The 27,402-nt window shown below is 40.7% G+C and overlaps 1 protein-coding gene across 32 annotated transcripts in view; it reads left to right on the top strand.

Moving 5' to 3' along the window:
* The window catches only part of ZNF521 (zinc finger protein 521), a 235,953-nt gene that overhangs the window by 20,123 nt on the left and 188,428 nt on the right, over positions 1 to 27,402 (top strand). For 30 of the 32 annotated variants that reach the window (XR_004781332.1, XR_004781335.1, XR_004781331.1 and 27 more), the window contains one exon: positions 3,879 to 4,058. Coding sequence is in view for 13 of the 32 variants with exons in the window: in XM_035564033.2 (XP_035419926.1) it covers positions 3,879 to 4,058 (180 nt within the window). In the remaining 19 variants the exon portion in view is untranslated. Of the gene's footprint in view, positions 1 to 574; positions 689 to 3,878; positions 4,059 to 27,402 lie in introns of all 32 variants that reach the window. The other 2 variants (XR_007707925.1, XM_050709285.1) reach the window with 1 other exon arrangement.

Genomic DNA, 27,402 nt, shown 5'->3' with positions numbered 1-27,402 from the left:
GTGATTAGCTATGGATCCTTGTAGCATAGGCAGAAATATGTAAGATGAGTTTCAAGAATACAGATAGTCTTTGCCAGTCCACTGAGATGGCTTTTAGATATTCATTACTTTTACTTGACTTTTATATGGGTTATAAAAAGTAAATGTGGTGAAACCTCATTTTTACATGGACAGAATAGAATTTCTGCTGGTTGGCCTTAAACCGCTCCCATACTTGAAATTAATTGAAGTCCATGGCTTTATTGCCTCCAACACTTTTAAGCCAATGCAATTTTTCATTTTCCCCAAAGTTGCAGTTTTATTAGACCAAGTTACAGCAGTAACATCCCTTATGAGGAGGAGGAAGAAGGGATAGGGAGAGCCACCTGCCAGGGAACATAGTAATGAGAAAATCGTGCTTCTTTTAATTTCCATTTATAAATAATGTTAACATAATCAGTAACAGAAGACAACTGTTCTTTTTCTCCTTCTTCTTCTTTGCTTTTCTGGAAGTGCCTTAATAGGCCGAATTTATTTCTGTTCCGAAAATGTTGCCCTTCTTTCCATACTAGATAATTTTAAATTATATCTGCAGATGGAGCCGGTGTGTGTATTGTTGCTGATGCGCATTGAAAAATTTCACATGGTCTCTGAAATAGGGCCGGGAAGCCTCTGGAAATGACAGTGGCATTTGCAGATGTTGGGAAAGGTAATCCTACTATCAAGCCAGTCTTTGTTGAGGGAATTGTATTTGTGGTAGTTGCAGATGCTGGGGAGGAGGAAATGTGGGAAATGAATAACGTTTGCCCTGATGTCTGTGTGTGAGCATGAGGTTTAAACAGGAGGTTACAGAGAAAGTATAGATAAACGCGTATCACATTTAAAAAATGTGTTTTATTCCATGCTGTCAAAAGAGGATCTCAAATAAGGCAGCTTATCCTCAGTTTAAGTAGCCAGTTAGGGTTAGACCAGCCCTTGATGGAAGACGTTTGTTGCTGTAACAGAAAAGCTATCTATTCACAAAGTGTGCAGATGGTATTTTCTCTCTTGAAATACCTTCTTATTTTTGTGGTGCCATCTTTTCATGGAAGTGGCTCACAGTGGAAATTCATTGAGAGGGGCTGAGACTGCCAGAACTCATTTCACAAAGCTGTCGTAGGCTAAACTCGAACCTAGGTCCCAGAGGGTCCCACTTAAGTGTTGACCTAAAAACAAACGTGCCAGTTGGCTCCAGCATGTATTCTAAAGTTGCAGCAGAAGGGAATAAGCTTGACTGACTTCTGTCCCTGTAGAGTTTATATCTGCAAATGCAGAAGGAGAAGCAAAACATTTATTAGTCTTAAAATGATTCTAATTTTAATAGCTGGTCTCTAAGTAGGAAGCTTTAAATTGAGCGATTCTTCAGGCTTTTGTGCACTAAGGGGTGCGTGTGTGCATACGCGTGTGTGTGTGTGTTGCTGAATTCCTGTAAAGTGCAAGCGTTCCTGAATAATAAGTCTGGAGAATTCCCTCCCCTCCCTTTTCTTTCCTTCAGCATTGTACTTAAAGCAGAGTCAGACACTACCCTTATTTTAAAACAAACAGGTCTGTAAACTTTATGTGCAGCATTTAAATACTCGTGTTAAAATTCAGACCCAGTGCCCACATTTCCCTGAGTGCTGTCAGTTTTATGAGATGAAACTGGGAGCTCGAGCTGAGCAACTAATAGTATGCGATGCGCACGTGCTGCCTTCCAACAAGTGTTTAATGATGTCGGGTCAGTTTGCAACAGTTAAGACAACTATTTCTTTCTCTGTACCACCTATAACTTGGTGATCTTCTAAGCAATTTCATTAATCTTGCAAAATATCTTGGAAAATGAAGTGGCAGCATAAGTTATTTAGATTCATATAGAGCATTTAAAAATAGCTAAAATGCCATGAAGTCCTTCTGCTTGATTAGCGTCCTTTTTTTTTTTTATTTGTAAATGTGCAGATTACTCCTTTATTTGGAAATAGCTGCCCAAGTTGAAGTTTTCCCTCTTGCAAGAACCTCGTGAATGTCATACAGAAATCGTACTCTGGGTGTAGGCAGGGCTTTTGAGCAGCAAATGTATTTTTGCCTTCAGAATGTGTTTTTTATTTTTTAAAATTAATCTGTTTTCCCTCTGTAATACAACTCCCCTAAAAATAAATTCCGCCCTTTACCCCTGTCAAAGAAATTCCTCAGTTTTGATCACGAGCCACGCAGCATGAGGAAGACTTCCCGACACGGGTCAGTTCCAGTTTCTGCTCGCGGCTCCGTCTGTATCTGAACCATCGAAGGGCAGGGGTGCAGCGGTGTGGACCGAAGGATGTAGGAGGAGGATGAGAGCCCCGACCTTCGTCGTGGGCAGCTGGAGTGGCTTTGTGCACAGTGGCAGATACAGGGATGGCTGTGCCCGCATCACTGTAGGGCTCTGGCAGAGGATTTAAGAGTGGTTTCGAGTGGTATTCCTCTCCTCCTCACCCCTTCCCAGTTCTAATTTGGGTTTGGTGTTAGCACGGTGTAGCTACTCTCGTGTCATGTAATTGTGCGTGATCCTAATCAATTGCGGTGCTAAACGAAGCGGGTATGTAGCCACCACCTCGCCGTTGCTGCGGACTAGGAGCCTGCTCCCAGTTAGTCACCCGCTTGCCTAAAGAGCATGACGTCTTAAAAGGCACTTGCACAATCTCCTGTTATTATGTGAGTTTATCCTTGTTTTCTAAAATGACTCGTTTTGTCTCAGCTCTCTCAAATATCTGAAAGGAAAAATGAGGCGGCCAAAGTAGAGGAGGGAAAAGTGGTGAAACACTTGCATTCCTCTCGCTGGAATGTACACAACCATTTTTCTTCTGCGTTTCACTTGTTGTGCTGTGGTTCCCAAGGAAAAACAAAGTTAAGTGCCAGCTTGCTTTATTAGGGAAGACAGATTGTTTTATTTTTGTCTTTTGAAGGAAGCTTTTAGTGAAGTGGGCAAAAAGTCAGGAGTAGTTAAAGCCGCGCCGTTCCTCGGAGGAGAAGGAGGACGAGGAGGAGGAGGAGGAGGAGGAGGAGGAGGAGGAGGAGGAGAAGTTCTCAACTTGGCATTATCTCCCTTTGCACTGACCATTGGCAGAACTGTGGTGGTGCGGCAAGCGGCACGGCTTTTCCTTGCACAGGGGATGCGGGTGGGCGCCTTTCTTCCAGCTCAGAAGCATCAGCTGGGCTCAGGATGCTGCTCCGAGCTATCCCACTATCCCCAAACTGCTTGTTAACGTGTCAGACAAACCTCTCCTTGTGCACTGCTTGGGTTTTACAGTAGCTACTTTCCAGTTTTCCATGATCAGGAACTTCACTGGGCTTGTCTTAAGTCATAGGCAAGTTTTGTTTGCTTCAAATAGCATGGTGATGGAGTATGGGAGTGGGTTGTGAAATCAAGATTAATTTCATGTTTATGTAAATCAAATTTGTTAGTCTCTTAATTCTGGTAATTTCCTGTGAAATGCTGTAGTTAGCAGTGAAAAGAAGTTCCTGCACACTCATTGATTTGATTTTTCTTTTCATTGAAAACTAATTGCATAGGTGGCTTATCCTTTCGTACAGTGATCAAAGCAGCTTCAATAGCTCTGATAAAATTGACAAACTTAACACTGAAGCATGGAAGAATTGCTTGAGTGAGAAGTAGTGCTGTGTTTGTGAGTGCAGAAGAGAAAGTCTCCTTTCATTGAGATTAGAAAAAAAATTAATGAAAAAAAACTCCTTTGCTTATTTAGCAATAAAATCTACAGTGTTCTGCAGGCTCATGCCAAATGTGTTTCTTCTCATCATTACCCCAAGAACCTGTCTTGATTTTTTTTCTTTCTTTTTAAAGGTGCTCTGCTTAGATGCCTGAAGTCACGGTCTTGATTTTCTTTCAGACCCTAACTGTAAACTAGAAGAAAAGGCAGAAGATGGAGAAGTGCTAGACTGTAAGAAAAGGCCGGATGAAGGGGAGGAGTTAGAAGAAGAAGTTGTGCACAGCTGTGACAGCTGCCTCCAGGTGTTTGAGTCACTGAGTGATATCACAGAACACAAGATTAATCAATGTCAACTGACAGGTAAACAATACTTATCACTTTGTGGCTTCTCGCACGGTTCTATTTCTGATTCCCATTTTCTGCTTCTGATCTCCCTCCTCCTTTCTCAGTTATTTTATTTCTGCTCTTGAATGCTTAGGTGAGACCTTTTGTAAACAGATTCTGGGACGGTGTTTTACTGTAAATAGGGCACTATAAATTTCCTTCATACTGAAGGATGTATGGATAATTACTGCATTGTTACTTTAAATAAAATGTGCTTTAGCTGTCTGTGTCCCAGGCTGCTGTATGAATTTTCTAGATTTATACTGTACAGCTTTCCATACTTTGCTTATATGCCTATTTTCCAAAGTCACTTGTGAATACAGAGGGTATTTCTAAGTGGAGTTTAAGTACAGTTGCATAATGGATGAATGTACACGATGGCACATTGTAGATCTGGACTGGATGTTGCTTTAGTCTAATATGCTAACTACAAATGATTGTACAGTAATACGTAACTGAACATAGAGAGGAGTTAAGCAAATTGTTAGAGGGGAAAAATTAAATCTGTTTTAGTCAAGGAGCAAAACTGAGTGCTGATCAAATACTGCTGAGCTGAGTACAGCTGTGTGAATGGACCTGTAGCCAACCGGAGTTCTTCTCAGATGATTTTAGACAGCCCTTTCACCTTCAAAATCATACGAGATCTGCTGAATTTTGCTCTTTAGACTTAGTAGTTCTTTTGATGGTATGCACTGTAGATCCAAATAGACTCAATATCAGCAGAAAGACATTTTTGTTTTTTTATTAGATGGTACTTTAGTTTTAGCCACTGCCATGTAAAATGTATTCATTTTGCAATGCTGTTATGTTAAAAACCTTTCTTTATTATAAATCAGGAAAGCCATCTTCCTCCTTTTGGAATGCTTTAAGACAGTGTGCATGCGCTCATGTTTGGAGAGCTTTCTGGGTTATTTTGGTTCCAGTAGATCTGTAGGCTAGGTCCTGGCAGGATGACATAAAAGTCAAGTCGCAGCACTGCTCCTGAGGATTAAGTGTGAAAAGAAGGTGATCGGGAGAGGAATAAGCAGGCGGGAGCAGAAGGAAAGTTGACAAAGTAATGTGAATTTGCCAAATGGTTTTAATTCCAACTTCAGGTCACAGAAGATGAAAATCTGCAGCAGCAAATGTTTACTTTTATTAATATATTGTTTTGCCTTTTCTTTGTTTCAAAATGCTCTAGCTTCAGATACAGACAGCTCAGCCGTTCTGTAATCGCTCCTATGTATTTGTCTATATTGCTCATGGTTTTAGGCAGTATGGATGTTCTCTGTGGACTTAAAACAAACAAACAAACAAAAAAAAACCACTTTTTACATTACCTCTCCTTTTCTTCATACCTCTATTCTTTTGCTCCTTCTATTTTGAAAAATTAGTGGTTTCAGCTTGTCTCTTCTTTCCCTCTCCCAGAAGGTCTTCCCTCTACACTCATCCTCTGGATCTCCGCTTTTCTACCTCAGATCCCATTTATTCATCCTCGTTTTTTTCCACCTCGATGTGATACGGCTGTTTCTTCTTCCTGGTTAGTTACTGCTCTCCCTCCATAGCAAAAGCCTGATTTCTTCAACCGAGTGGGTTCTCTGCTTTAATGCTGCAATCAGAATGCACTGAACAGTGCTTGCACGGTTGGGTTGGGAAACTGAAGAAAAAAAAAGGAAGAGGGAGCAGTAAGTAGGAAGAGACCTGGAGCACTGCTCCTGAACACATCAGTTCTTGCTGAGTTGCAATGCTAAATGAAGCTTAAAAACAAGTACACCGGATTACTTAATTTGAGGTGCACGTGTAAAGGTGGGGAAAGATGTATGGTGTCAAAGGGTGGGGGAATGAAAAAGAATCTTGAAGGAAATTAAGTCCCTAAGAATACCTTTTTTCAAGTAAACTTGTGATAGTGAATGGGTAGAGATGTTTGAAAGCTAATGAAGTGAATGAAAACCTAAACCACACATGCTCCTCAACTAAAATAAAATAAAATAAAAATTTAAAACTCCTGACTTTTTTTTTTTTTAAAGAGCTACCACCATGGAGTGGCAGTTACACCTCCTTTTCTTGTGACAGTCTTCTGAAGCATGGGGTGTTAGATAATTGCTCTGGTTCTCTCCTTTTGGAGGAGTATCTGTGAAACTAGTAGACACCCTTAGCTATTTTTCTGTTGTTGGTTTGTTAATGAAGGCAAAGAAGTTTACCAAAATTGAATTTCTTTTATGAAATTCTGTTGTTTGGGTTAGCTGTGTCCTCCGTGGAGGAGGACAGAGCGTATCATCTATCCTGATGTGTGATCTTTCCAATCCGGCCTTATCTCAGGTGCTGAAGGGTCACCTAGACTATTTAGAAAGTTTCCCATTTATTTAAAAATGCCAGGACTGTCAGCCTCTGAGGTTCACATTTGAGTTCTGAAGCCCTCCGAACTCTGATTTTTCAGATGGCTGAGCAAGCTGCCACTTGTCTGGATTTTACTGAGCTTTGGAGGTGCTCTATGAGATGCTTAGGGAACTGCACTGCAAGAATTTATGAACTGTGCATGTTGACCCAGTTGTAGGGTCATTTTCCATACAGTTATACTGGGAAAATCAACAATTACGTTGACGGAACAAACAGGAAGGCAGAACAATGGCTTAAGACACCCTCCAGTAAATCCCTGGAGTGTGAAACACTAGAGCTGACTGCCATAGTGTCTCAACTGCCCCTAATTCTACCAGCCTGGTAATGTGCTTGAGAATGGGGCTTGCCACTGTAGGTTCTCAAATTGATACTGGGGCTTCTAGTTTTAGCGTCTGAAAATGTTAGATGTGTTCTTCTGAAGCTCTGACACTTCAGGGGAAGGAATGAAATTGCTTTGTTGAATCTTCATTTCCCACTCTCAACCAAAGACATGAATGGGGAAATGGGAGCCGGTTTATTAAACAGTGCCCCCAGCCTCTCAGTGTCAGTCCACCCCCACCTATTCAGAGCATACTGGAAGATGAGAGTTACTTACAACTCTGTGAGATCTACCCCTTAGGATCTTGAATTGCTGCCCTCTCGCAGATTTTGTCAAAGGAGAAGAAAAAAGTTCTCCCCAACTGGTTCCTTCCTGTAATCTGTTGTTTGAATTGAACTCATGTTCTTTTTCTAGAGGAGGGCATAGCTGCTCTTTTATTCTAATGTGTGTGCTATTGATCTTTTCAATTTGGGTCTCATCCAATATCCATTGAAGTCAATGAAAAGGTTCCCATTGACTTCAGTGGGGGATGGAACAGGCCCTTCATGAGCTATTTAGTAATATTTTTTTGCTATCATCTGAAATTCTTGTACTAAAGCTTTCTCTGAAAAGGTGATGATTTATTTATGTTAATTGCTAACAAATCCTGTGATGTTTGTGAAAAACAGATAATGGATGAAGGGGGGGAAAAGCCCAAAAAAATATCTTTGCAATACTTGTAACCACTGGCAGATAAGATGCTGTACTATATTAATTTAGTCATTACAAAAGATTGGCAATCAAAATATGGTTTTAATAGTGTTTCTCTCTGATGTTAATGTTTTTCTCACTCTATCCTTCCTGCAGCATTTCCATTTAATAACTCATGAGCCACTTGCACATCGTCATCCTTTAAGTCATGTACAAAAGTAAAGGACTCTGCATGATTATGAGCCTGATGTCCTTCTAGTATTTGACAGTTTGGATCCCACTGCAGAAACTTGCACGCAGGATCAAGTCTGGTGCACTACTGAATCCTCAAACACACCTTCTCTCTCTACCAACAGATGGTTGAAAAAAAAAACTTAACCTTCTGCACTTCTGGCATATATGCTGTTACGGTTTATCACACACTTGCCCTAATCTTCTCCTACTTCGCTTATAATCTATCCTCTCTGCACAGTGTTTTGTGCTGTTTATTTCGCCTTTCTGTTCAAACCGTCAGGGACTGTACTGTAGGATGTCTTCCCAGTGAAGGTACGAACTGCCTTTCCTCTGGCTGGCTCTGTGTGTTCACAGACGTACTCATCAAGCTTGGTTCTCTTGATGATCCTGTAGGTTGCTTTGGAATCAGAAGTCTTGGTCATAAAAAAAGCAGTACTGGAAAAAGGAGCATCCTGATGTGCTGCCTTGCACTCAGGCAATCATGCAGCAAATATGCCAGTCTAGGTGGCTGACTTGAATAGCTCAACAGTGATAGAGGTACTGGTGCACAGGACTGCCATCTTCCACCTGAATGTCAGTAAACCCAGTGCATGTTGTGTGACTTCTCTACTAGCCCCAATGGCATTGCAGGTTGTAAAACTTGACTGAAAGCAGGCTACTGAATCATATGCGGCCCTAGCTTCAAGACTGAGGGTGTTCTGAGGGAAAAGGCATGAGCTATTTCTCCATTGGGGATATTTATTTTACCTTTAGATGATTAGGTAGACTTAGTTTTATGCTTTGGGCTCTAGCTTAGTCCTAGAGCTTTGACAGGTTGAGTAAGTGTGTCAGATAGAGTTGAGAGTCATACATGTTATCCCCTGACTTGTTTCTGATGCTGAAAACATTGTTTGTTAAGGTTGTGTATCTCCTACCAGTGAGGAGATGCAGTTCTCTTCTCTAGCTATGGTCAGAGATTCCTTTCACATGCCACCTGAAAATTATCCCAGATGTATTGGGTACCAGTTATTCTGGGTGCTACTCTCCTTCAGCACTGGAGTATCACTAGGCTGGGAACTTCTAGCCGAGTCAGTATTTCTGTGCTTCTGATTATGATCGTAATTAGTTTTCATGGGCAAAATCCTCCTGTGTGGTCGATAAACAGATCATTACCTTCTTGCATGTCTAGAAGGAAGAGGTTGTGCTCCCTAACAGCTTCACAGAAAGCATGCATCACAAGTGATCACGGACTTAGCAAACAGAGGGTAATAGAGATTCCTGTGTAATGGTTTAGTTGTCTTGCCTCTTTTCTCTTGCTCCTAGTGCCCAGGAATCTTTCATCTTTCTGAATGAGTTGGTAATGCCAGGATCATCTCCTTCACTAGAAGACTTGAAAGCTTTCCAGGGGATTTTGTCCCAAAGGGTGAATGCTGTTCACAGTGAGATTACAAGATAAATCTTGTGAGCACTTAGCATTGTCATGGTTTGATATCCTAGCTAGAATTGCTCTTTGTGCTAGCAAAATAATCCTAGAGCTGGCCAAATATATTGCGCATCTTGCCACTGGTTTTTCAGTTTTTGCCATCTGTGTGGAAAAAAAGATACATGGCAAAGGTCCTTGGTCATTTCTGCAGAAGCAGGGAAACATCTGAGTCTGATAAAAGTGTTTCAGAGGACAAGGACCCTAAGAAGTTAAATCTCTGATGCACCAAAAGCATATTCATCAGCCTCATTGCGGCTAGTGGCACACTGCCAAGCACTGTTTGCCAAGTACAGTTACTTCACTTGAGAGAGTCACCCTGTTTCTCTTGAGAATTCCTGCACCAAGGACTGCATATGGATTTTACATTAAACAGTTATTGAATGAGAGACAAACAGTGCTTGGACGGGGGACTTAAGCTTAGGCCTCTCTTTTTCCCTAGAGGGTTTTCTACTTGCTGTTCTACAGAGACCAACTTCTACTTTTCCATTTGCTTTGAATCACAAAATTCAGACTTCTTTTCCACAAAATGACATTGTTTGATGGAGTGGGTGGAAAGCAGACCTGCTCCTCCAGTTTTCAATCCCAGCCAACGCACATGGTAGTTCAATGGACTTCTTTGAGTCTGCAAGTTGTGGACTCGCATCCTTTCAGAATTAAGTGGTCCAGGACCCACGTGTGCAACTCCAACTTCTTGATCTTATGGGGAATAAGGTGGTAACTTCTGCCTCTAAAGATTGTGGTTTTGTCTAAAGATCATAGTTTTGAATTCAGAGAGCACTGGGAAATTGTATAGCTGTTGTGTGAAGCTCGGTTCTGTGAGACTGGGCCTCCAAGCATGCCTATCGGAGTAAGTCTGTCAATGTATTGGATGGAAAATTCCTGTGTGTGACAGAATGGCCAAGGCCCACTAAAATCCTAGCAGTTTGGGGAATCTGCCAGACAGAACTTTATATGCAGAACTGTATGCTCCTTGGGAGGATAGATGAAGGTCTTGCTAATTGCATTCTTAGGTGTTCATATCAAAATTCTGTGTAAACATTCTTGCAGGCAGCTTTGTACTGCTCAGACGTGGAGGGAACTTCACTGCTCTGGAGCTCAAAGCTGTGAAAGTAGGCTGCATAGCCTTGTCGCTGGTTTTCAAAACCCCTGTCCTTACCTTGAGAGACAATAGATCCATGATGAATGGCCAACATGGGCAATGAGGCATAAACTCCTCCCCTTTTTGCTCAGAAACCATTAATCTCTGCTCTTGAGACTGTTAATAAGTCATAAAACCACTAGATCTTCACCTCCTGGGTGTTTTAAAAGCAGTGTGTTGCACTTCCTGAGTTGTCTGTCAGCGACCCCTTGTAAATGAAGGCAACCAATGTCTTTCTGGTGGAACTGTTAGTTTTGACTCAGGGAACCCCCGTAATAAACCTGTTTGTGAGCATTAACTGTAAATGCCGGAACTCCTGTTCTGTATGGAAGTGGGAGAGGAAGCAAGTGGTGGTGTCTTCCAGGGAGCTTTCAGTGTTTCCTGTCTATCTTTCCCTGATCATTTTTTCCTCACTTTGATTTCCGATTTTCCTCTTCCACTAGCCTGACTTTTCCATGACTAAAAAAAAGGCAGATAATTCTTGTTGCCCATACTGGCAGGGGTAGCAGTGGCTGACTTACCTGCAGTATATGTCCGCCAAGGACTTCCCGCTGTGTGAAGGTGAGCTCTTAGGAGAATGGCAAACTATTTTCCCAGCCCCAGCATCGTTGCAGCAGCAAGAAAACCTTTGCCTGGCTGAGTACCATGGACAGAGACGTTTCCTTGCTGGCCAGGCTGCCTGGTATGCAATGGCTGAACCAGAGATAGTAGTGCTCTCATTGGCAAGGGGTTTTGGCATAGGCAGCCTCAGAGCAGTGCTTACTGGGTCTGGCCCTTGGTACAACTGTCTCTGAGCTGTATTTCACATGTAAATAATCTAGCAGTGTCTTTAGTACTATTAGGGCTCATCTTGCAGCAATCCAGGCCTTCCTAGGAAGATGGAACATGGAAGCAGAGTTTGCCCAAGTGCTGTTACATGCATCAAGGTATTCTCTCCTGGCTGGAACATCACTCCAGTCATCCTGGGGCTTGGGCATCATACATTTGAACCGTGCTTTTGAATACTTGTTCTCAAAGCTTCTCAGTAAGTACTCTCTTGCTGAGGATAAGGGTTGAGGACAACACTATGCGGTGCTGCAGGTTCAAAGACCCCATGTGCCCGTCAAGACAGAATCCGTTTTTCTGCATGGACTTAGAGGTTTAGGTAACGGCTTACCTTACTTTAGTGTCTTCTTCTTAAGTCCCACTCAGCTAAAGATCATAGTCCTAAACTCTACCAGAGGACATGTCTATGTGGTACTTTTTGGCTTAGGGCTGTGAGACCAGCAATTAGATGTACCTGACATGCCATTGTGGGTGATGTAAAAGCAATAGACCCCTACCCCTTCTTATTACATACTTCGGAGGGGGCTGTGATAGCATTTTAAATAATTCCTCGTCTGGCTTTTGTATTACTTATTTATCAGGCTAACTGTGCCATTGTCCCTGTCTCCAAGTACTGACTTGCCCAGCTCCTTAGCTTTTTAGACTTGGTTAAACTGTCTCCCTAGCACTCTGTTGAAAATTTGCCCTAGCTAGATTCAGGACTTTGCTTTATTACATTGACAGTCTGTTGCTACATTTATTTATAGCCACTGCTGGGTGTTCTAAAGGTCAAGCCGTTTCCTCAGAGAGCATTTCCAAGTGGGCAGCACAGGGTCTCTCTCTGTCTTACCATTTGGCTGCCGTGTCTTTCCCATTGAACGTTAACCTCCTTCTCCCAGTCCTCGAGTGGCACCTCCCGCCTGTTTCAGAAGAGGGTCCAATTTCTGAGATCTGCCAGGTGATGACATGAGGTAATCCACTGACCTTTATCAAGCACTTGTGTGGAGGACGTAACTGCCAGAGCTCATTCCAGTTCTGGGAGAGCGGTACTATAATCACTATTTGATCTATGCATCTGAAATTCCGAATTCTCATTGTCCGAGGAAGACGGTTGCCTGCAGGAGAGAGGGAGGTGGGGTAGGGTAGGGGGAATCATCAGCACTGGCACATATGTGAAGAAGGAAAAAATAGTCATTACTTACCCTATGATAACTATGCTGCTTCCAATTACTGCTGTAATCAATATGGATCCCGTGGCCAAGCTTGTCTTGCTTTTCACTGTCCTTAGCAATACAGACTTTGAATTGTAAAGCTGCTGCTGATACAGGGTCGTAGCTACCCTGACCTTTATTCAGTACAATGGGAATTCATGTGTGTGATTCTAATAGACACGCTATTAAAAATAAAGTGATTGAGTCTTGCATGCATGCACATATATACACCTACAGTCCGTATTGACTACGGTGTTTCGGAGAGTCAGTTACTGTAAATACCTGTTGTTTATTACATGCTTCTATTTTACCGGAATATTTATAATGTATTGTCAGTGTATTACAAATTGTGTCTTGTTGCCATGACAAATTAGTCTTTTTAAGCAGTGAATTTCCCGCACCTCCTAAAATTATTTTCTTGAAATACTTGCTGTTTTTATTATTGGTGCTTGCTTTAATTACCATTTAGAAATGAACAGAATGGGAGGTACAACAGATTATCATTACTTATATGTTCAGCAGTTAAATTCATAGCTTGAAAGCCAAGTGTAACAAAATGCCCCACAGCTCTTTAACACTTTGCTTAATGTAGTTGTAGAAGAACCTTAATTCATGTTTATACAATCAGCTGTAGAGTATTAAGGCTTCCAGGTGATATGGTGGCTCACTAACACACCACCTCTATGGGCTCAGTTTATACTTTCAAACATTGTCTGAAGGGTGTAAAAAACCTCTCTCCTTATGAAAAAGAGAACTGTTGGAGGGGAAAGGTCCTTAAAGAGACTCTGTTCCCTGTCTGGTCTTGGCATAATGACCTGGCTATGACGGTCGTAAAACCACTCCTGCTTCCGTACTGTGACTCTGTTAGAAGGAATAGGGTAAGACAAAGAGAGAGCACATCTTACTTCACCCAGGATGTTCTGAGCTATACCTTGTGCTTTTTGAGAAAGGCACCTATTGTATTGAACACTCTATTGTGAAAATCCATTGTGATGTTCAGATAGAAATTTAGCCCTGGCATAGGGTGAGCGTAGCACTTTCAGAAAATGCTGGACCCTGCAGTCCCTTAAAGCTCCTCTGTTTTTTACAAGACACCAGATATGCTGTTAATCCCAACCACTCTTCCAAAATGACTGATAGTTGAGGCAAGCTCTTTCTTAATGTGAACCCTTAATATTCCTAATTTTATATCCCTGTACTTGTTCTAGGAGGTCATAGTCCTTAGCTGGGGCTATCATTTGGGAATGCTGTAGTGTAACTGAAATCTATGACCTCTTAATAAGCACCAGGAGAAAGAGATGGGGATCGTTCTACAACATGCCCTGGGGGTGCTTTCCCTTCAAGAAGGCAAGCTGGAACTGTTCAACTTTTTTCTTTCTTTCAGTTTTTTACCTTCAGGGGGAAATTGATCGATTTGGAGATGATTATTCCATAATCTCTGAATTTTTCTTCTTCTGCACTGCAATGGGAACTCCTTGAAGTTTAAAGGGGTTGTGTCTCCTGTGTGCACTGTGGAATGAAACCAAGGAGTTTATGGGGACAGCAGTTCTCTTAGCGCAGTTAGTGCATTAGTAGGCAAGTTTGGAACTAAAATACCAGGAGGGTCTTGGACAGAAAAGGTTAAATTTTTAGTTTAAATTGGCTGACTAAGCATGATCACCTCTCTCAAAGGATGCTTCATTTGGGTTTTTTATTTATTTTGGGTTAAGGAAAGTGGGGTTTTCCCAGAAATGTGAATGCATAAAAGACATTTTAGAATAGAGACTTACCATGGGTGAGCTGCAGCAAAGTAGAAAAAGTGAACTGAGAGTCAACTTCTAAAACACTCAAACTTGACAAGTATTTGATACCGATTTAAAAATAATATGAAAAGTTGGAACTGCATCTGTGAAATTTTAGTTTAAATTTACTCTTAACAGAGCTAAAAGAGCTAAAGGAAGTGACTTAATATTTTTGTCTGTAATATTTCTGAAGTATGTAAAATACAGTATGTCATTTTGCCTGTCTGTATATAAGCAAGGAAGACATGCGTTCAGGACAGGGAATGAACTGGAGCGCTTCAAAATGTGTTTAGAAATGCAACTCCTTGTAAGCTAGTGTCATGGACTGGCATTTCATCGATACGTATAATATATGGGAGTTTTTTTTTTTTAATTTCAGAAAAATACCTGTCACTAGTTTATTGCCTCCCTAACTGTGACCAGAGCTGGTGTCTCTCGTTTGTTTTAGTGCTGCATCCCAGCAGGAAGCGCAGCCTAATGACTGGAGGAAGGTTGGGTGACTCATGCGGGGGAGGCTGGAGAAGGGTCAAGTTTTTCAAGTACTTTGCAAATCTTCTACCAGCTGTAAAAGCAATGGATAGGGAAATGAAACGGCACTTGCTGATTTACCTTTCTCTGACAAATGTCAGTTTCAGCACGTGAGTGCATAACACATCAGTTTTACTGTTAACACATAAATTAACATAAATATTTTTTCATATGTATGCATTTATTTCTTATTGCTGTTAACTGACTTCAGTCTGTGGCCAGAAGTGATGCTTGGATTTTTGCAAAAAGAACTGTGTGTGTTTGATCTTTCCTGTACATCCAGTTTCTAAGCAACACATCCTTTGTCCTGAACTATTTTAATATGTCAATAACCGTAGGTTTCTGTATGATTCTAATTATTTTTCTAAACTGCATTTCAAATGCTTAAAACACTTTTAACGTTTGCTTTTTCTGTAATGTTATGTTTAGAATATTTTGCATTACAGGACAATCTTTCTTTTCCCAAGAATCTGTGTAGCCTGACTGGAGAATGTTTTTTCAATTTATGTCCATCAGTTGCTGGTTGTAATCTTTGCTTCACTGAGAACAATGGAAATGTCATTATTATGTTCGTGGAGGGCAGGATTTCTACTAGTGAGTTCACGTACTCGTTAGATTGTATTATTGCTCTCAGGATTTTTCTCTGTGGCACTCAGGTCTCTGCCTTTCCAACACTCTTTATCATTTCAAAATACTCAGCACTTAACAAACTTACTTCCAAATAGCACTTCCCAAAGAAGTGACAGGCTGTGATATTAACCCTATAGTTGCAAGCACTTTTCCATGGCGGGTTAGTCTGAAAGTAGAAAAGCTTTCCCTGTCTGCCATGATGCCAGATGCTTTTAAAAGCAGAGGCTGAGGAAATGGAAGAATGCAGTTTATCTCATTAAAAGTAGATACTGCCTCTTTTGTGACCCTCTCCACCTGGCATTGTCTTTGATTTTCTCTTGTTATTTGGTATGCTTATTCTTGCTGCAGAGGCTCTGCTTTTCTCTCCTGTTATCTTTATACTTTCCATGCTCTCACTGAGTGTTTCTGGAGGTGTGCTTTCATTTCTATTGCCTTTTCTGCTATCAGCAGGTCAGGTATCCCTGCAGTTCTCCCTTTGGCTGAGAAGGGTGGAGCTGATTTTCTCTAGTGCTGGAGTATCCCACTGTGTCTCTCCTTCTTGTCTCTTCTCCCTTCCTTTTCACTCTTCACTCTTCTACTGTTTGTTCCCTTTTTGCCTCTAGGATCTCCAGAATAGTGCTACTATTCCCGTTGGGTACTTCAGCAGGAACAGCAGACTGAAATTCACTCAGTATACTTAGTTTCATTCTACAGCCTCTGCTGGGCTAACTTTACACTGCTTTTTATAGGAACCAAGAGCATAGATGCGGTACACTCAGGTCTACAGCCTGTCTTGTTATTTGCGCAGTCATCCATTGCGACAGTCCCATTTTCTTGATTTTATCAGTATTTCATTAATTTTTATAAATGATCTGATTTCTGTCTGATGTTTCCCTAGGAATATACCATGGTGAATACTACTAAAAATATCATGAAATGTTCCCAAATGGTAGGAATATTTATTCCTCACAGCATGGGCAAAAGAGTGTTTGATATTCCGCAGAGCTCTTTTTTTTTTTTCCCCCATCTTTCAGTGCAGGCATATTTGCCCCCTATTTATTGCCGAGGAAGAGTTTGTATATGCTGAGTTGGCTTCGTGAGAGGCTATCGCCTTTTCTGTTGCATTTCAGTTATTGGCCAGTGCCAAAAGTGCTTCAAAATTACTTGTGTAGTTCTACTCTATGGGCATGGAAAGAGGCTCAATACAAATTAAAGGTTAAATTTTACCTATTGCAAAATGTCTAGGCTTGGGTACAAAATCAAAGACGATTTCTGTATGCTGTGAGTCCCACAGGTTTTGTTTTGTTTTGTTTTTTTCATACAATGTTTTTGAAACTGCACCTCAGTGGATCTGATGTTGTGAGGGTGCTGAAAGGGGCTAACTGATGTAACTGATGAATAAATACATGTTCACTGTGCCAGTATTGCTTCTTGCATGTGGGGCAAACCTTACGTTTGATATGCCTGTAAGACTCATACAATGCCTCTCTATGCTCCAAATCTTTTGTACAACTGTTTATATACAATGCCATGAAATGTAGCCAGCTCTGTGGAACGCAGCAGCTAAGATCCATGAGACATAGTAGGGGGAGACAGGAAGCTCGGGCCAAGAATAATGTGGCAAACCTCCTGCTCTTGTGAAAAATGCCACAGGATTTCTGCTGTCTGCAAAAAGCAGAGATTGCACTCCATTTTTTAAAGACCTAATAGGTGGATTATTTCACACGTGCATTGCCAGAAGTGGCTGATGCTTTGTGTTTCAGGTGAGTAGTACTCATGGGAGTTGCGTGTTTCAAAATGGTATCGCTGCTCCTTGTCACTCCTTCATTTCAGACATAACTGGCAGCACAAACCCCATTATCAAGCATGGGGAGGCCAGCTGTGGTAACCCAGCCATGGCTGGAGAAGCTGTTCCCACTCTTGCATGGGTTTTCAGTGCCACACCATTCTGAACCATGGGGTCGAGGAAGCGGCTCAGGGTAGTGTTTAACCCTAACGTCATATCCTGGCCCTCCCTTTTCTCCCCACCTCTGTTCTCTGGGAGTTCTAGCACAATATTTTGACTTGTGAGCCCAGAGGGTTGACTGTGTGGCAGACACTTAAGGTAATTATGGGCTTACTTATACATTTTACTGTCAAATTACGTAATTTTCGATAGAGGGCATAATGTATGCTTTCTAATACACACTCTTTGAGGCTTGGGGTTCTGCCTCTTATTAGATAGCTTAAAAGTCAAACCACGTGTTGTAACAGACCCTGGTACAATTGCCATGAAATGTGTATAGCATTCCTCCCTTTCCTTCCATAACATTCTAGGCTGTATTAATGCAGGATGCTCTGTGGAAGAAAAGGTTGGATTTGAAATCTTTTACTGTAATATGTGGAATGTGTTTACTAAACCGTGGAAGCTATTAGGGGTACAGGAAATGTTGCGTATTTAGGTAGTCAGTATGCTCTTAGTGAATCGAGATGTGGAATAATCATTCTTCCATCAGCCAAGTGTAGTAAATGTGGTTTGCAAACTGAATGTTATTTGCATAGTTTATAGGCCTGCCAGCTATTCTCTTAACTATGAAGTATATGTTTTTATCAGAACGGCATGTCTGCTTTTGAGGAAGGGGAATGGGGAGAACAGAGAAAGACATGCTTTACAAACAAATGAAAAAGAAAATGAATTATTTTGCTATTGACTATAATTAGGTTTTGATTAAATATTGCAACTGCATTTGGTGACAGTGAAACTGAAGAATTTTTGCTTTGAGTGTAAAAATGGTTCTTAGCATTTCCTGTACTCCTATGGAATTGACTCTCTTTTTGAAGGGAAAAGACTTTTTTTTTTTTTTTTTTTTTCAGAAAACATCTTTTTCTATAAAAAGATGTTTCAACTTTTGACTGTCTGTAAGTTGTTCATTATATTATCCTCTTTCTACTTCTTCCTTATACATTGTTTAACATGCTGGATAAAAGGTGGTTCTTGCTGTTTCTCAATAAGCAGTTAAATCAGATTGAAAGAAGAATCTCTGTGAGTTGCTTAGATTACATTTTAGCTTTAGAGACATGGCTCCAATATAGGACCTATTAATTGCTTTTTGTATTGTAGTATTTGCCTAAAGGTGTTGTATGTTAAAAATCCAATATAGCTATGTTGTATGTTTTTATTCAAAATATGATTTGCAATTAACATTTTTGCTAGCATTTCATCTGTGACAAACATGGGCAGTCTTTGTTACTTTTTCCTCAGTAAATGATCCATTATTTCTGAGATGCAGAAAGTGTCTCTTTTCATACATGGGTAACTAGCCTACACCCGTGAAATGTTTCTAAAATAATGTGTAATATTACATTATTGTTTAAGTAAGGACTGTAGCATTCCCCTTTCCCAGACCTTACAAGCATAATCAGGCATACAGTATTTTACTAAGCACAAAGACTATCTATGCAAAATGCCTGCAGGATCTTATAGTTCTCCCTTCTATTTCTGTTTTCTTTTTAACATAGACCTGCCTCAGATTTGTGTAGTTCAGTTGAAGTTCATGCAGTGAGTGGATTTATTGTTCAAAGATGGATAGCTAAGTAAAGTTACTTCACCTTAAAATTTGAAACTCCTAAACTGTTCTTATAAAATGAGTCTTCATATGTTCTTTGGCATGATTCTTCTGTATCCAGTCTGTACTGTTTTCTATGAGCTAGAGCAGGAAGAGGGAGAGAATCAAATGAATCAAATGCCTTTTTTCCAACCAAAGGCTTTGTGATTTGTTCCCCCCCCCAAAAAAAATTAAACCCACTACTTAAGCCTACTTTCTAAATATTCAATGCCATGTCTTTCAAACTTTTTGTCTCCTCTCCCCAGTTTTCATTTATTTTTTGAAATTCTTGCCTTTCTTCCTTTCTGTATTACATTTGTTGACAATATGGAAGACTCTTGGTGGAAAAGGAAACGGTGTAGCTGTGTGTTTGATCTGCTGATTGTTTTTGTTTGCTTGTTTGTTTTTATATAACTTACTAGAAGTAAAAATCCCAACACCAGCCACTAACATTTCTCAATTTCAGATAGAACAGATATCATTATTCAATATGTATTTGAGGAAGAAACTGGGGAAATGATTCTACTTGTTTGCTGATAAGCAAATTAATGCAAGACATTGCTCCTTTAAGAATAAAATAAGTTTAAAGTCCACTCATTTCTTCCATTGTTAATCCATGAGTAGATTTTAAGCTGCTTAAAACTACTGATCCTGAAAAGCCAGCCTACGTTGAAAGTAGGTACAGCGAGTGAATGTGGAGGGGACCAGGTGATAACAGATGAACTGGACAAATTGGACACTCACTTTTCATAAGTAATTACTTACAGTTGGAGTCCTCTGCTTCACGCAGATAAGGAACTTCAGTGTCTTCATTCGGAGAAAGACACTTTCTTGTTGTTGTGTTTTGTTTTGTTTTTTAAATAATTGGGAACTTTACTTCCATTTTGCAGTCAGTGGTGAAGAACTGTTATTGAGTGTGTCTCAACTCTTTGCTGGCTGGGGTTTAACTCCCAACGAGACTGTATCTTTTTGTCTTACGGTCTTTGATGTATTTATCCTCACAGTAGCTCAGTAAAGTTGGGAAGATCTAAGGGTGCTTAAAAATTAAATAATTAAAAAAAAAGAGCTTAATCACTTAAGATGGGATATAGGTGTTTGCATCCAAAGTTGTGACCCTGAAAAACTGCTCAGCTGTTACCACCCCTAAAAGACACTGGCACAGCTAATGGTCTCTTGTCTCATCTTGAGTGTTGAAGTGTCACTGTTTTCTCTAAGCTACAGGAGAATAAACAAATTAGTCCCACACTGAAAAGAGTAAACTTCAGACTAGAATTTAACTTTACAGGTAAAGGTAAGTAATTTCACAGAATATTACCCTTCTCCACATTGCCTCATTCTTTTGACCATCCCACAACCTAATGCTTTCCAATTCTTGTTCCAGACCATCAGTGAAGGAATCTTTTGCATATGGGGGGAAACAATATACCAGGGGGTTGTCGTTCAGGAATGTTCCACTTCCACATTTGGGGCATTAAGATGTGCAACCTCTTTTAAAAGAAAATGTAACACTCACAAGACTGATAATGCTAATTCTGCCTTGCTTGTTCAGGTTGCTCTTAAATAGCATCATGAGATTCCAGTGCAGGAAAATGCTGCTGGAGATCCTCTGGAGAGGTGTGAGGAATAGAGGATGCGAAGAGGAGATTCTTTGTTTGGTGGTGTTCTCATTATTGATGATCCTATTTTTTTCCATTGGCTTAGGTGTGAAATGGGGATATATGACATTCCAGAGATGAAATTACTGGTACAAAGCAGAACTATTGATTTGAATCGAATTGTAAGCTATCCTTTTCCATATACACTAGTTATGTCAGTTAATAGCGTTACGGAGAAGCAAGTTGTGGTGCATGCACACGCTACCAGTCATTTCCACAACAAATTTCCATGTAGCTGTAATAGTATTGAACTAGTTTCCACATTTGGAACACATTTTCCCACATTTGGAACACAGAGTGAAGACTTCTGATTCTCAGTTTAGGTTTTGTGGAACCTGACTGGGAAGTAAAATCTGGAGGTATAGAACTTGCACCAGCAATGCTTTGCTACAAGTTTATATATTGATTTAAACTGCTGGGTCCTATCCATCAAAGCTTCTATTTCAGAAAATATTTTCTGGGAATATGTCTTTTCAAAAGGCATAGCAGTCCCTTAAAGAAATTGCTGCTATTTATAGAATTGTATTCAGAAGTGTATGTTTTATTTGAGGTCTCAGATACTGATCTCTGAAACTCCAAAGTAAAGGATGAGGCTTTAATGATCAGAGGGCAGCATCTGTTAACGTTAGCTGTTGTGCCTATTTATATATCATATAAATTTGCTCAAATGATTTGAAAATAGGCATGCATAAATGTATACCCAACATTTAGTTTACTGACCATAATATACTACTCATTAAAACGACATTATGACTTGCAAATGGATCTTCAGTCTAAAGAATTTTGCAGCATAAAATGTCTTCTGTGGAAGAAATTAAAGGGTGGTAAATTGTGTAAGCAAGGTGGAGTGGAGAACACGCTTGCTAAACTTCTTAATTGCTGAATAAATACCTTAATAGCTGAAAGGATGCAGAGGTGTCTAAGACCCATGCCGCTTTGCAGTGAAAGTTAACAAAACAGTCGACTGTTCCCCCTATTCCCACCACTGCTCCAGCTTTATTTATGAAACTTAGAAGAGTTTAATATTGGCAGGAATAAACGTGGCCAGATAAAACGGTGAACAAGACTGTATCTCTGTGCTTTTAAGGGATGCTGAAGGCAGAATTAGCATCCAAAATGAGGAAATAGAACTTGGAATTTCAGTGTAATCACTTCAAAATACTCCACAAACATGAACCTTTTATTGAAAAGTAGTGATTAGGTATCACTGTGGCAGCCTTCTTCATCTCTTTAATTGGTTCTACCTGCTGATGCTTGCTATAGTAAGTGAAGAAGTAAATACCTGAGGAAGGGGCCATGTGCTCAATGTAATAACCAGATTAATTTAGGAAACTAAGATGAATCTGTTTAGGAACTCTTCATTCGTAATATATGACTCTACTGAAGTACAGGAAGGCTGTGCACAAGCAGATAAGGGACATTCAGGCCCCTGTAACGTTGAAGTTACCCCAAATTTTCCGTTGTGGTCTGCGTATCAAAAGGGAAGAGGGCGATGGGTGATGAAGAAGAAGATCTTATTGCGTAGGATGGAGTAGAATGGATCACAGCACAAAGACCCTTGCAGTGGTGAGCAGTAACTGTGTTAGGTCTGTATTGTACAGAGTGAGACCATGCAGAGATATGTTAGCTTACGTAGATACATTAGATAGGAGAGTTGCATTAACTTGTGAGCAAATAACGCCTTTCTCAGGATGCTGCTTCAGTTCCAGGGCTGGCAAGATCCCCAGTAGCTTGGGTGTTTTTACTTCCTTTAATGCACATTGTGGATGTGCCAGGTCTGTGTATTTGATTTGCAAAGGGCAGAAATGCACTGGTTTTAAGTCAGTTGTTGATGTTGTATGTTGTCTGGGTAGCGTGACAGTCCTTTCATAGAGTCAATGCTTTGAAATATGAATTTCTGTAGTTTCACACCTGTGTCCTCTGAACCTGGCAGGTGACTGAATCCAGGAGACAGAGGCTTTCAGTCACTGCAGGCAGAGGTGTAGTTAACTTGAAATGTTTTGCACAGCCTTTTGAATTTTTGTTCACTACTGGCCCGCTGTAAGCTAGGCATGTGTACAGCTACCTTTCTGAACAGGGGAAGAGAATTCAGTCTGTTAGCAGTACTTCTGTGTGTCACACCCTCATTACAATGTGTTTCATTTTGTATTCCATTTTTCCTTGTTAATTTGATCCTGTCAGTAGTTAAAACTGGGTAATTTGATCCAGAAATGATGTGAATCATCTATGGAGAATTGAAGCCTACGGAAATTTAACATGAAAGAGAGACCTGTCTTGCACCTGTTTTTCTGCACCGGTATACAGTGACCCTAGAGAAGTTAAACAAGGAATTTTCTTTTGAAAGAGAAGGCAGAAATTCTGCATGATATTAAGGAGAAAAGAGCCTCAGGGAGGATCTTTCAATCACTGTGAGCTGACAAAATGCTCCAGAGCAGCACAGTCCACTTTTAGTGTCACGTTGAAGAATGGAGACACAGTTCAAGGGTGTGCTATTAGTATCGCCAACCCAAACTTCGAGCGTACGTGTGATGGAAAGGACCCTGCTGTAGACGGCTAGCTCAGCTGCCCAGTGCTAGTAACTTGAGAATACTTACAGGTCTTTTCTTCAGATCTTATTGAGGAAAATTCAAATCATTGATTTATTTATCATTATTTTTAAGCTCGAGCACACTGACTTTTTTATAAATATCGAAAACCAAAACAAAGGAGAATAACGTGGTGAAGTATAGGCACTGCTGCCATCTTTATTATTATCCTGTGCCTCACTCAGGTGGTGTTCACAGTTACCTGTACTGCTATCAGACTTGTGCCTCGAGGACATCTACAGTGCTCATGAGATGAGGCTTTATGGAGCAGGTTCGCACAGCACTCTACTTCAGAAATGAAGTGATTGCTGGCCATAAGAAATCAAAAGGGAGCATTACATTACTTCCCACTGCAAATGTGATCTGGACCAACAAGCTGTAACCTGCACTGACAAGAAAATTAGCCTTGCCACTGTATTTTAAGGGGGAAGGGCATTTTGGGGTGAGATGTAAGGCAGTTTCTGTCTGGAATTGTGGGTGATTGCCATATTAACAGAGGCAGGGTGAAGCTCTGGAGTGGGAAACCACAGAATTGGTTCTAGTTAACAACTTTTGAGACATCCATGTGTAATTAATCAAACGTGCCTTTTGTCTGTCTGAAAACAAAATAAAGGAGATGGACTTCTATGTGGTTCTCAGCGAAGGAGATAATCTCGATTCACCAAATATAATATAAAAACAAGGCATTTTTGATGTCATGTGCTGTAATGAATGCTTGATTTTGGCTGTCTGAGGAGAACATGCCACCCCCAGCCACACCACCTGAGTATGACACCTGCAGCTTCCAGGACTGAAGAGGCTGAGCAATCTATTTTAAGGGAGGAAGAGCAGGTGACACCTCAAGTTGTGACAAAAAGCCTTCTGTGAGAACAAATAAATATGTCAATTTTTTTTTCCAGTTTACAAAACTGTGTCTGCCAGGACTTGTAAAAATGGGAGCAGTAATCAGGATCAGTATGTAAATGCCACATAAACTGTCCACAATTATTCCCTACCTCAAAGGTAGCTTTCTTCCTCTTTTTCTTTCCTCCTCTAGCACATCTTAGCCAAAACACAACCCACACCAAATTAGTTCTGCAGCATCAAGGCAGACCGATCTAAGCTGTGATAAAATACGGGAAATAGATTTTATACAATTGGAGATTTTATAGAGGGCACCTAACAACTTTTCAGGAGCTAACCATGGGCGAGTTCTTTGAGTAAAGTCCCTCGGGAAGTCTGTCCCATGTCATACGTAGGCCCCAGGTTAAGTAAGACTAGTGGATAAGAGCAGCACTGCAAGCTGTGGCTGAAAGGTATCTGAGGGTCAAAGTGGATGATATATCAGACCATGAGAGCCATCATATTGCTCAGGAAGATTGCTTGGCCATTGGCTTTTTCTGGATAGCTAAAAACACAAAAGCCCAGCAGGCTCACAGCATGCCACCACAGGATTCAGGCACATTTGCCCTTCTGTAAAGAGTCAGCGTGGCGTTTCTGTGCCTCTGGGAACTAACTGTGACTCACTGCCAGTATGTTGGACTGTTGGATGGCTTGTCTTCCCCTAAATCATGGTCCTGGAAAAACACACACAAATCATTCAGTGTCATAGACAGAAATCCGAATAATGGTGAATCTGCTGGCCATTTCTTCCTGTACGCAGTGACCAGGAAGGATGATGTCAGGAAACTGTGGTACCCCACAAGAAAGCACTCTTGGGTGAACTAGCAGTAGTCATCTTAGGAGGAAAATAATACATGGAGTCACTGCATGACTCCATACATTATTTCCTCCGTGCCCATGGGACCACAGATGAGTCAGCAACAGTTCATGGTTTGTAGTAACAAAAGTAGCTGACAATTGTAACAAAATCAGTATGGATGCTTGGGTCTCATCCAGGGCCAGCGGGAGGTTCTCAACCAACAAAGCCCATGCAGTCTAGTCTATCAGGACATCTGTTGCTTATGAGGGGAGTGATGTAAACAAAGAACAGCCCTTTCTTCTTGTTTTATCTGCTCATTAACAGTGTGATGCCTTGTGAACCATAAATATACAGTGCGTGTTGGTTACTGCCTTTGGTGCTGATTACACTGCTGTCGGAGAGGAAGTCTCCTGTTTTCAGATCCTTGCAGCCTTGTTTCAGGAATAGAGGCCAGGAGTGGGCCTGAGGTGACCAGCTATCCTAGGGTACGGGCCCGCTGCTGTCTAGCTTTCACACTCCATCAACAGCATAACATTGGAGTGTCTCCGTCACGATGAAAGCTGTAAAGCCTCTACTGACAGACAAGGAGCCACGGCTATACTGGGCTATACAGATGATACTGAGGCTGTCACCAAAATGTCCTTGCAGGAGCAGGGTATTTTTAAAACAAAATTTTGAAAGGATCATGGGAAGCAAGTGTTGCCGTACTGCAGAGGAAAGGTCTCTCCCACCTGGTGGGAAAATTCCTTCCCTGAACTCCTTCTCGGGTGATTGATTTAACCCTCTGGGTGTGGGTAAACACAACCAGCAGGTACCTGGGGTGAGGAGAGAGCGTCCCTCGCGTGTTTTGTGCTAATTGTGGCCAATCTCTGTTACTCTGTAAGAAGATAAGAAAAAAGCCTCAGAAGTCAAGTTATGCATCAGAGACAAAAAGAGGAAAAAGTCCTTCTTGGTTCTACCATTTAACTCCCTGAATCATGGAAAAGAATGGAGAGACAAACAAGAGTAAGTCTCTTTTCAAGCCCCATCTCGACTCTTGTGCCCAAGCATATCGGAAGATCATGCACTTCGCACCCTCCTCCTCCAGACAAGTTCCAGCTAGATGAGCAGAGCAAGTATGGTCTGAGAGAGAGATTGTATTAGGTATTTAGGGGAGATGGGACCAAATTGTCCCAGACTTTCAGCGTCATGTGGGACCTACCCCTTTACCAAATTCCTTTGAAAAATCCTGTTGCATCATTCTCCTTTATTCAGCATGTGGTACCCAGGTTTTGCTGTGGTTTGCATAATAATTTGAAAGCAAACGGCACCATAATCTTTAGAGGGTTAAATGTTACCTTCAGTGATTGTGCGTGAGTCCCTTCAACCCCAGGAAGTCTTCTGCCCATGCCAGAGTAGGGAGTACAGCTTTGTGTCTTGCAGCCCTCAGGCAGTAGTTAGAATTTGTTCTAATTAATGGAGTCTCTAGTAGGAATTATTCTGCATTTCCCAAGTACGCAACCAATGAGTTCTTCTGCTGGTTCGTTCTTCTGTTTTAATAGGGGTTTCAAACATTTCCTTTAGGCTTTCAGAGGAGAAGTCGTATTGAGTGCATTATTCAGTATTTTAGGCTGCGCTCATCATTGCGTTCTTTGTAATCAAAGCACCTTTTGGGTTATTGTGTATATTCATAAACTACAGACAGCGTGCAGTACATAGATTTGGCTGCTTTTCCATAGCCACTCAGAAAATTGTAAGCAAAATTGCTTTTCATTTTGCCTGACAGCCAGTTTTAATTTTATTCATCATTTTATCAGATTATATAACATTTCTGTTGTCTGCAACTGTCTTCTCACTGCTTTCCTCTCTCTTCCTTTTTTCCCCCATTATGTTTATGCTGAAAATATGAAAACAACAATAAAGAAGAGGCCAATAATAGCTTCTTGCAGTAAAAAGGGCTTATTAAAAGGATATTTTCTGCCTGGGTGAAAAAATTCCTTGAAAATATCATAAATACTTTATAACACACAGAGCTACACTTTTATTGTCTTCAGAAGTTGATTGTCTAGATAAGCCATTTAAAAAAAAACTAAACACAAAAATGTCATATTTAAAAAAATAATTAGGTGAGCTTTCTTCACAGTCCAATTAGGCGGATTCCAGATGAAACATCAAAAAAAGGATTAAGTAACCATACAACGGGTGAGAGCTTTTAAAATCAGTCTGATGACAAAGCAGATATACTTTCATTTTCCAGAAAAATTGCTAATACTGTAACATCCAATGGGCTTGGTTTTATTACATGTTTACAGGGCTCTTCATTGTGGTCTCAGCAATATGAAGAGCTCTGCAAGCATGCAATAAAAACCGAGCAGACTTGATGTTAGCACTGTTCACTGGTGTCCCTTGTAGCAGGGAACTTCTGTTTAAATAACCACTGAAGGTTTGTGGCGTGCTCCCTAACCTTGGATCCAAATAGTAAGGAGCAGAAGGAGGATCTTTCTAGTAAAGTTTTTAGAATGTTTTCTTTTCTATAAGTACATAAAGTCTTTTATTTAAGATATCCAAGATTTGCTGGTAAGGATGATTCATAACTGAAGTCCAGTTTTCCTTTGGGATTAGGCACCAGTGTTTGTTTTTTGTTTTTCTAGCATAGCAACTGAATTTCATCATTCATTTTGTCA

This window comes from Cygnus atratus, chromosome 2, assembly GCF_013377495.2.
Source record: "Cygnus atratus isolate AKBS03 ecotype Queensland, Australia chromosome 2, CAtr_DNAZoo_HiC_assembly, whole genome shotgun sequence".
NCBI lineage: Eukaryota > Metazoa > Chordata > Aves > Anseriformes > Anatidae > Cygnus > Cygnus atratus.
Note: the sequence above shows the minus strand (reverse complement) of the source record. Positions and strands in the feature narration are given on the sequence as shown.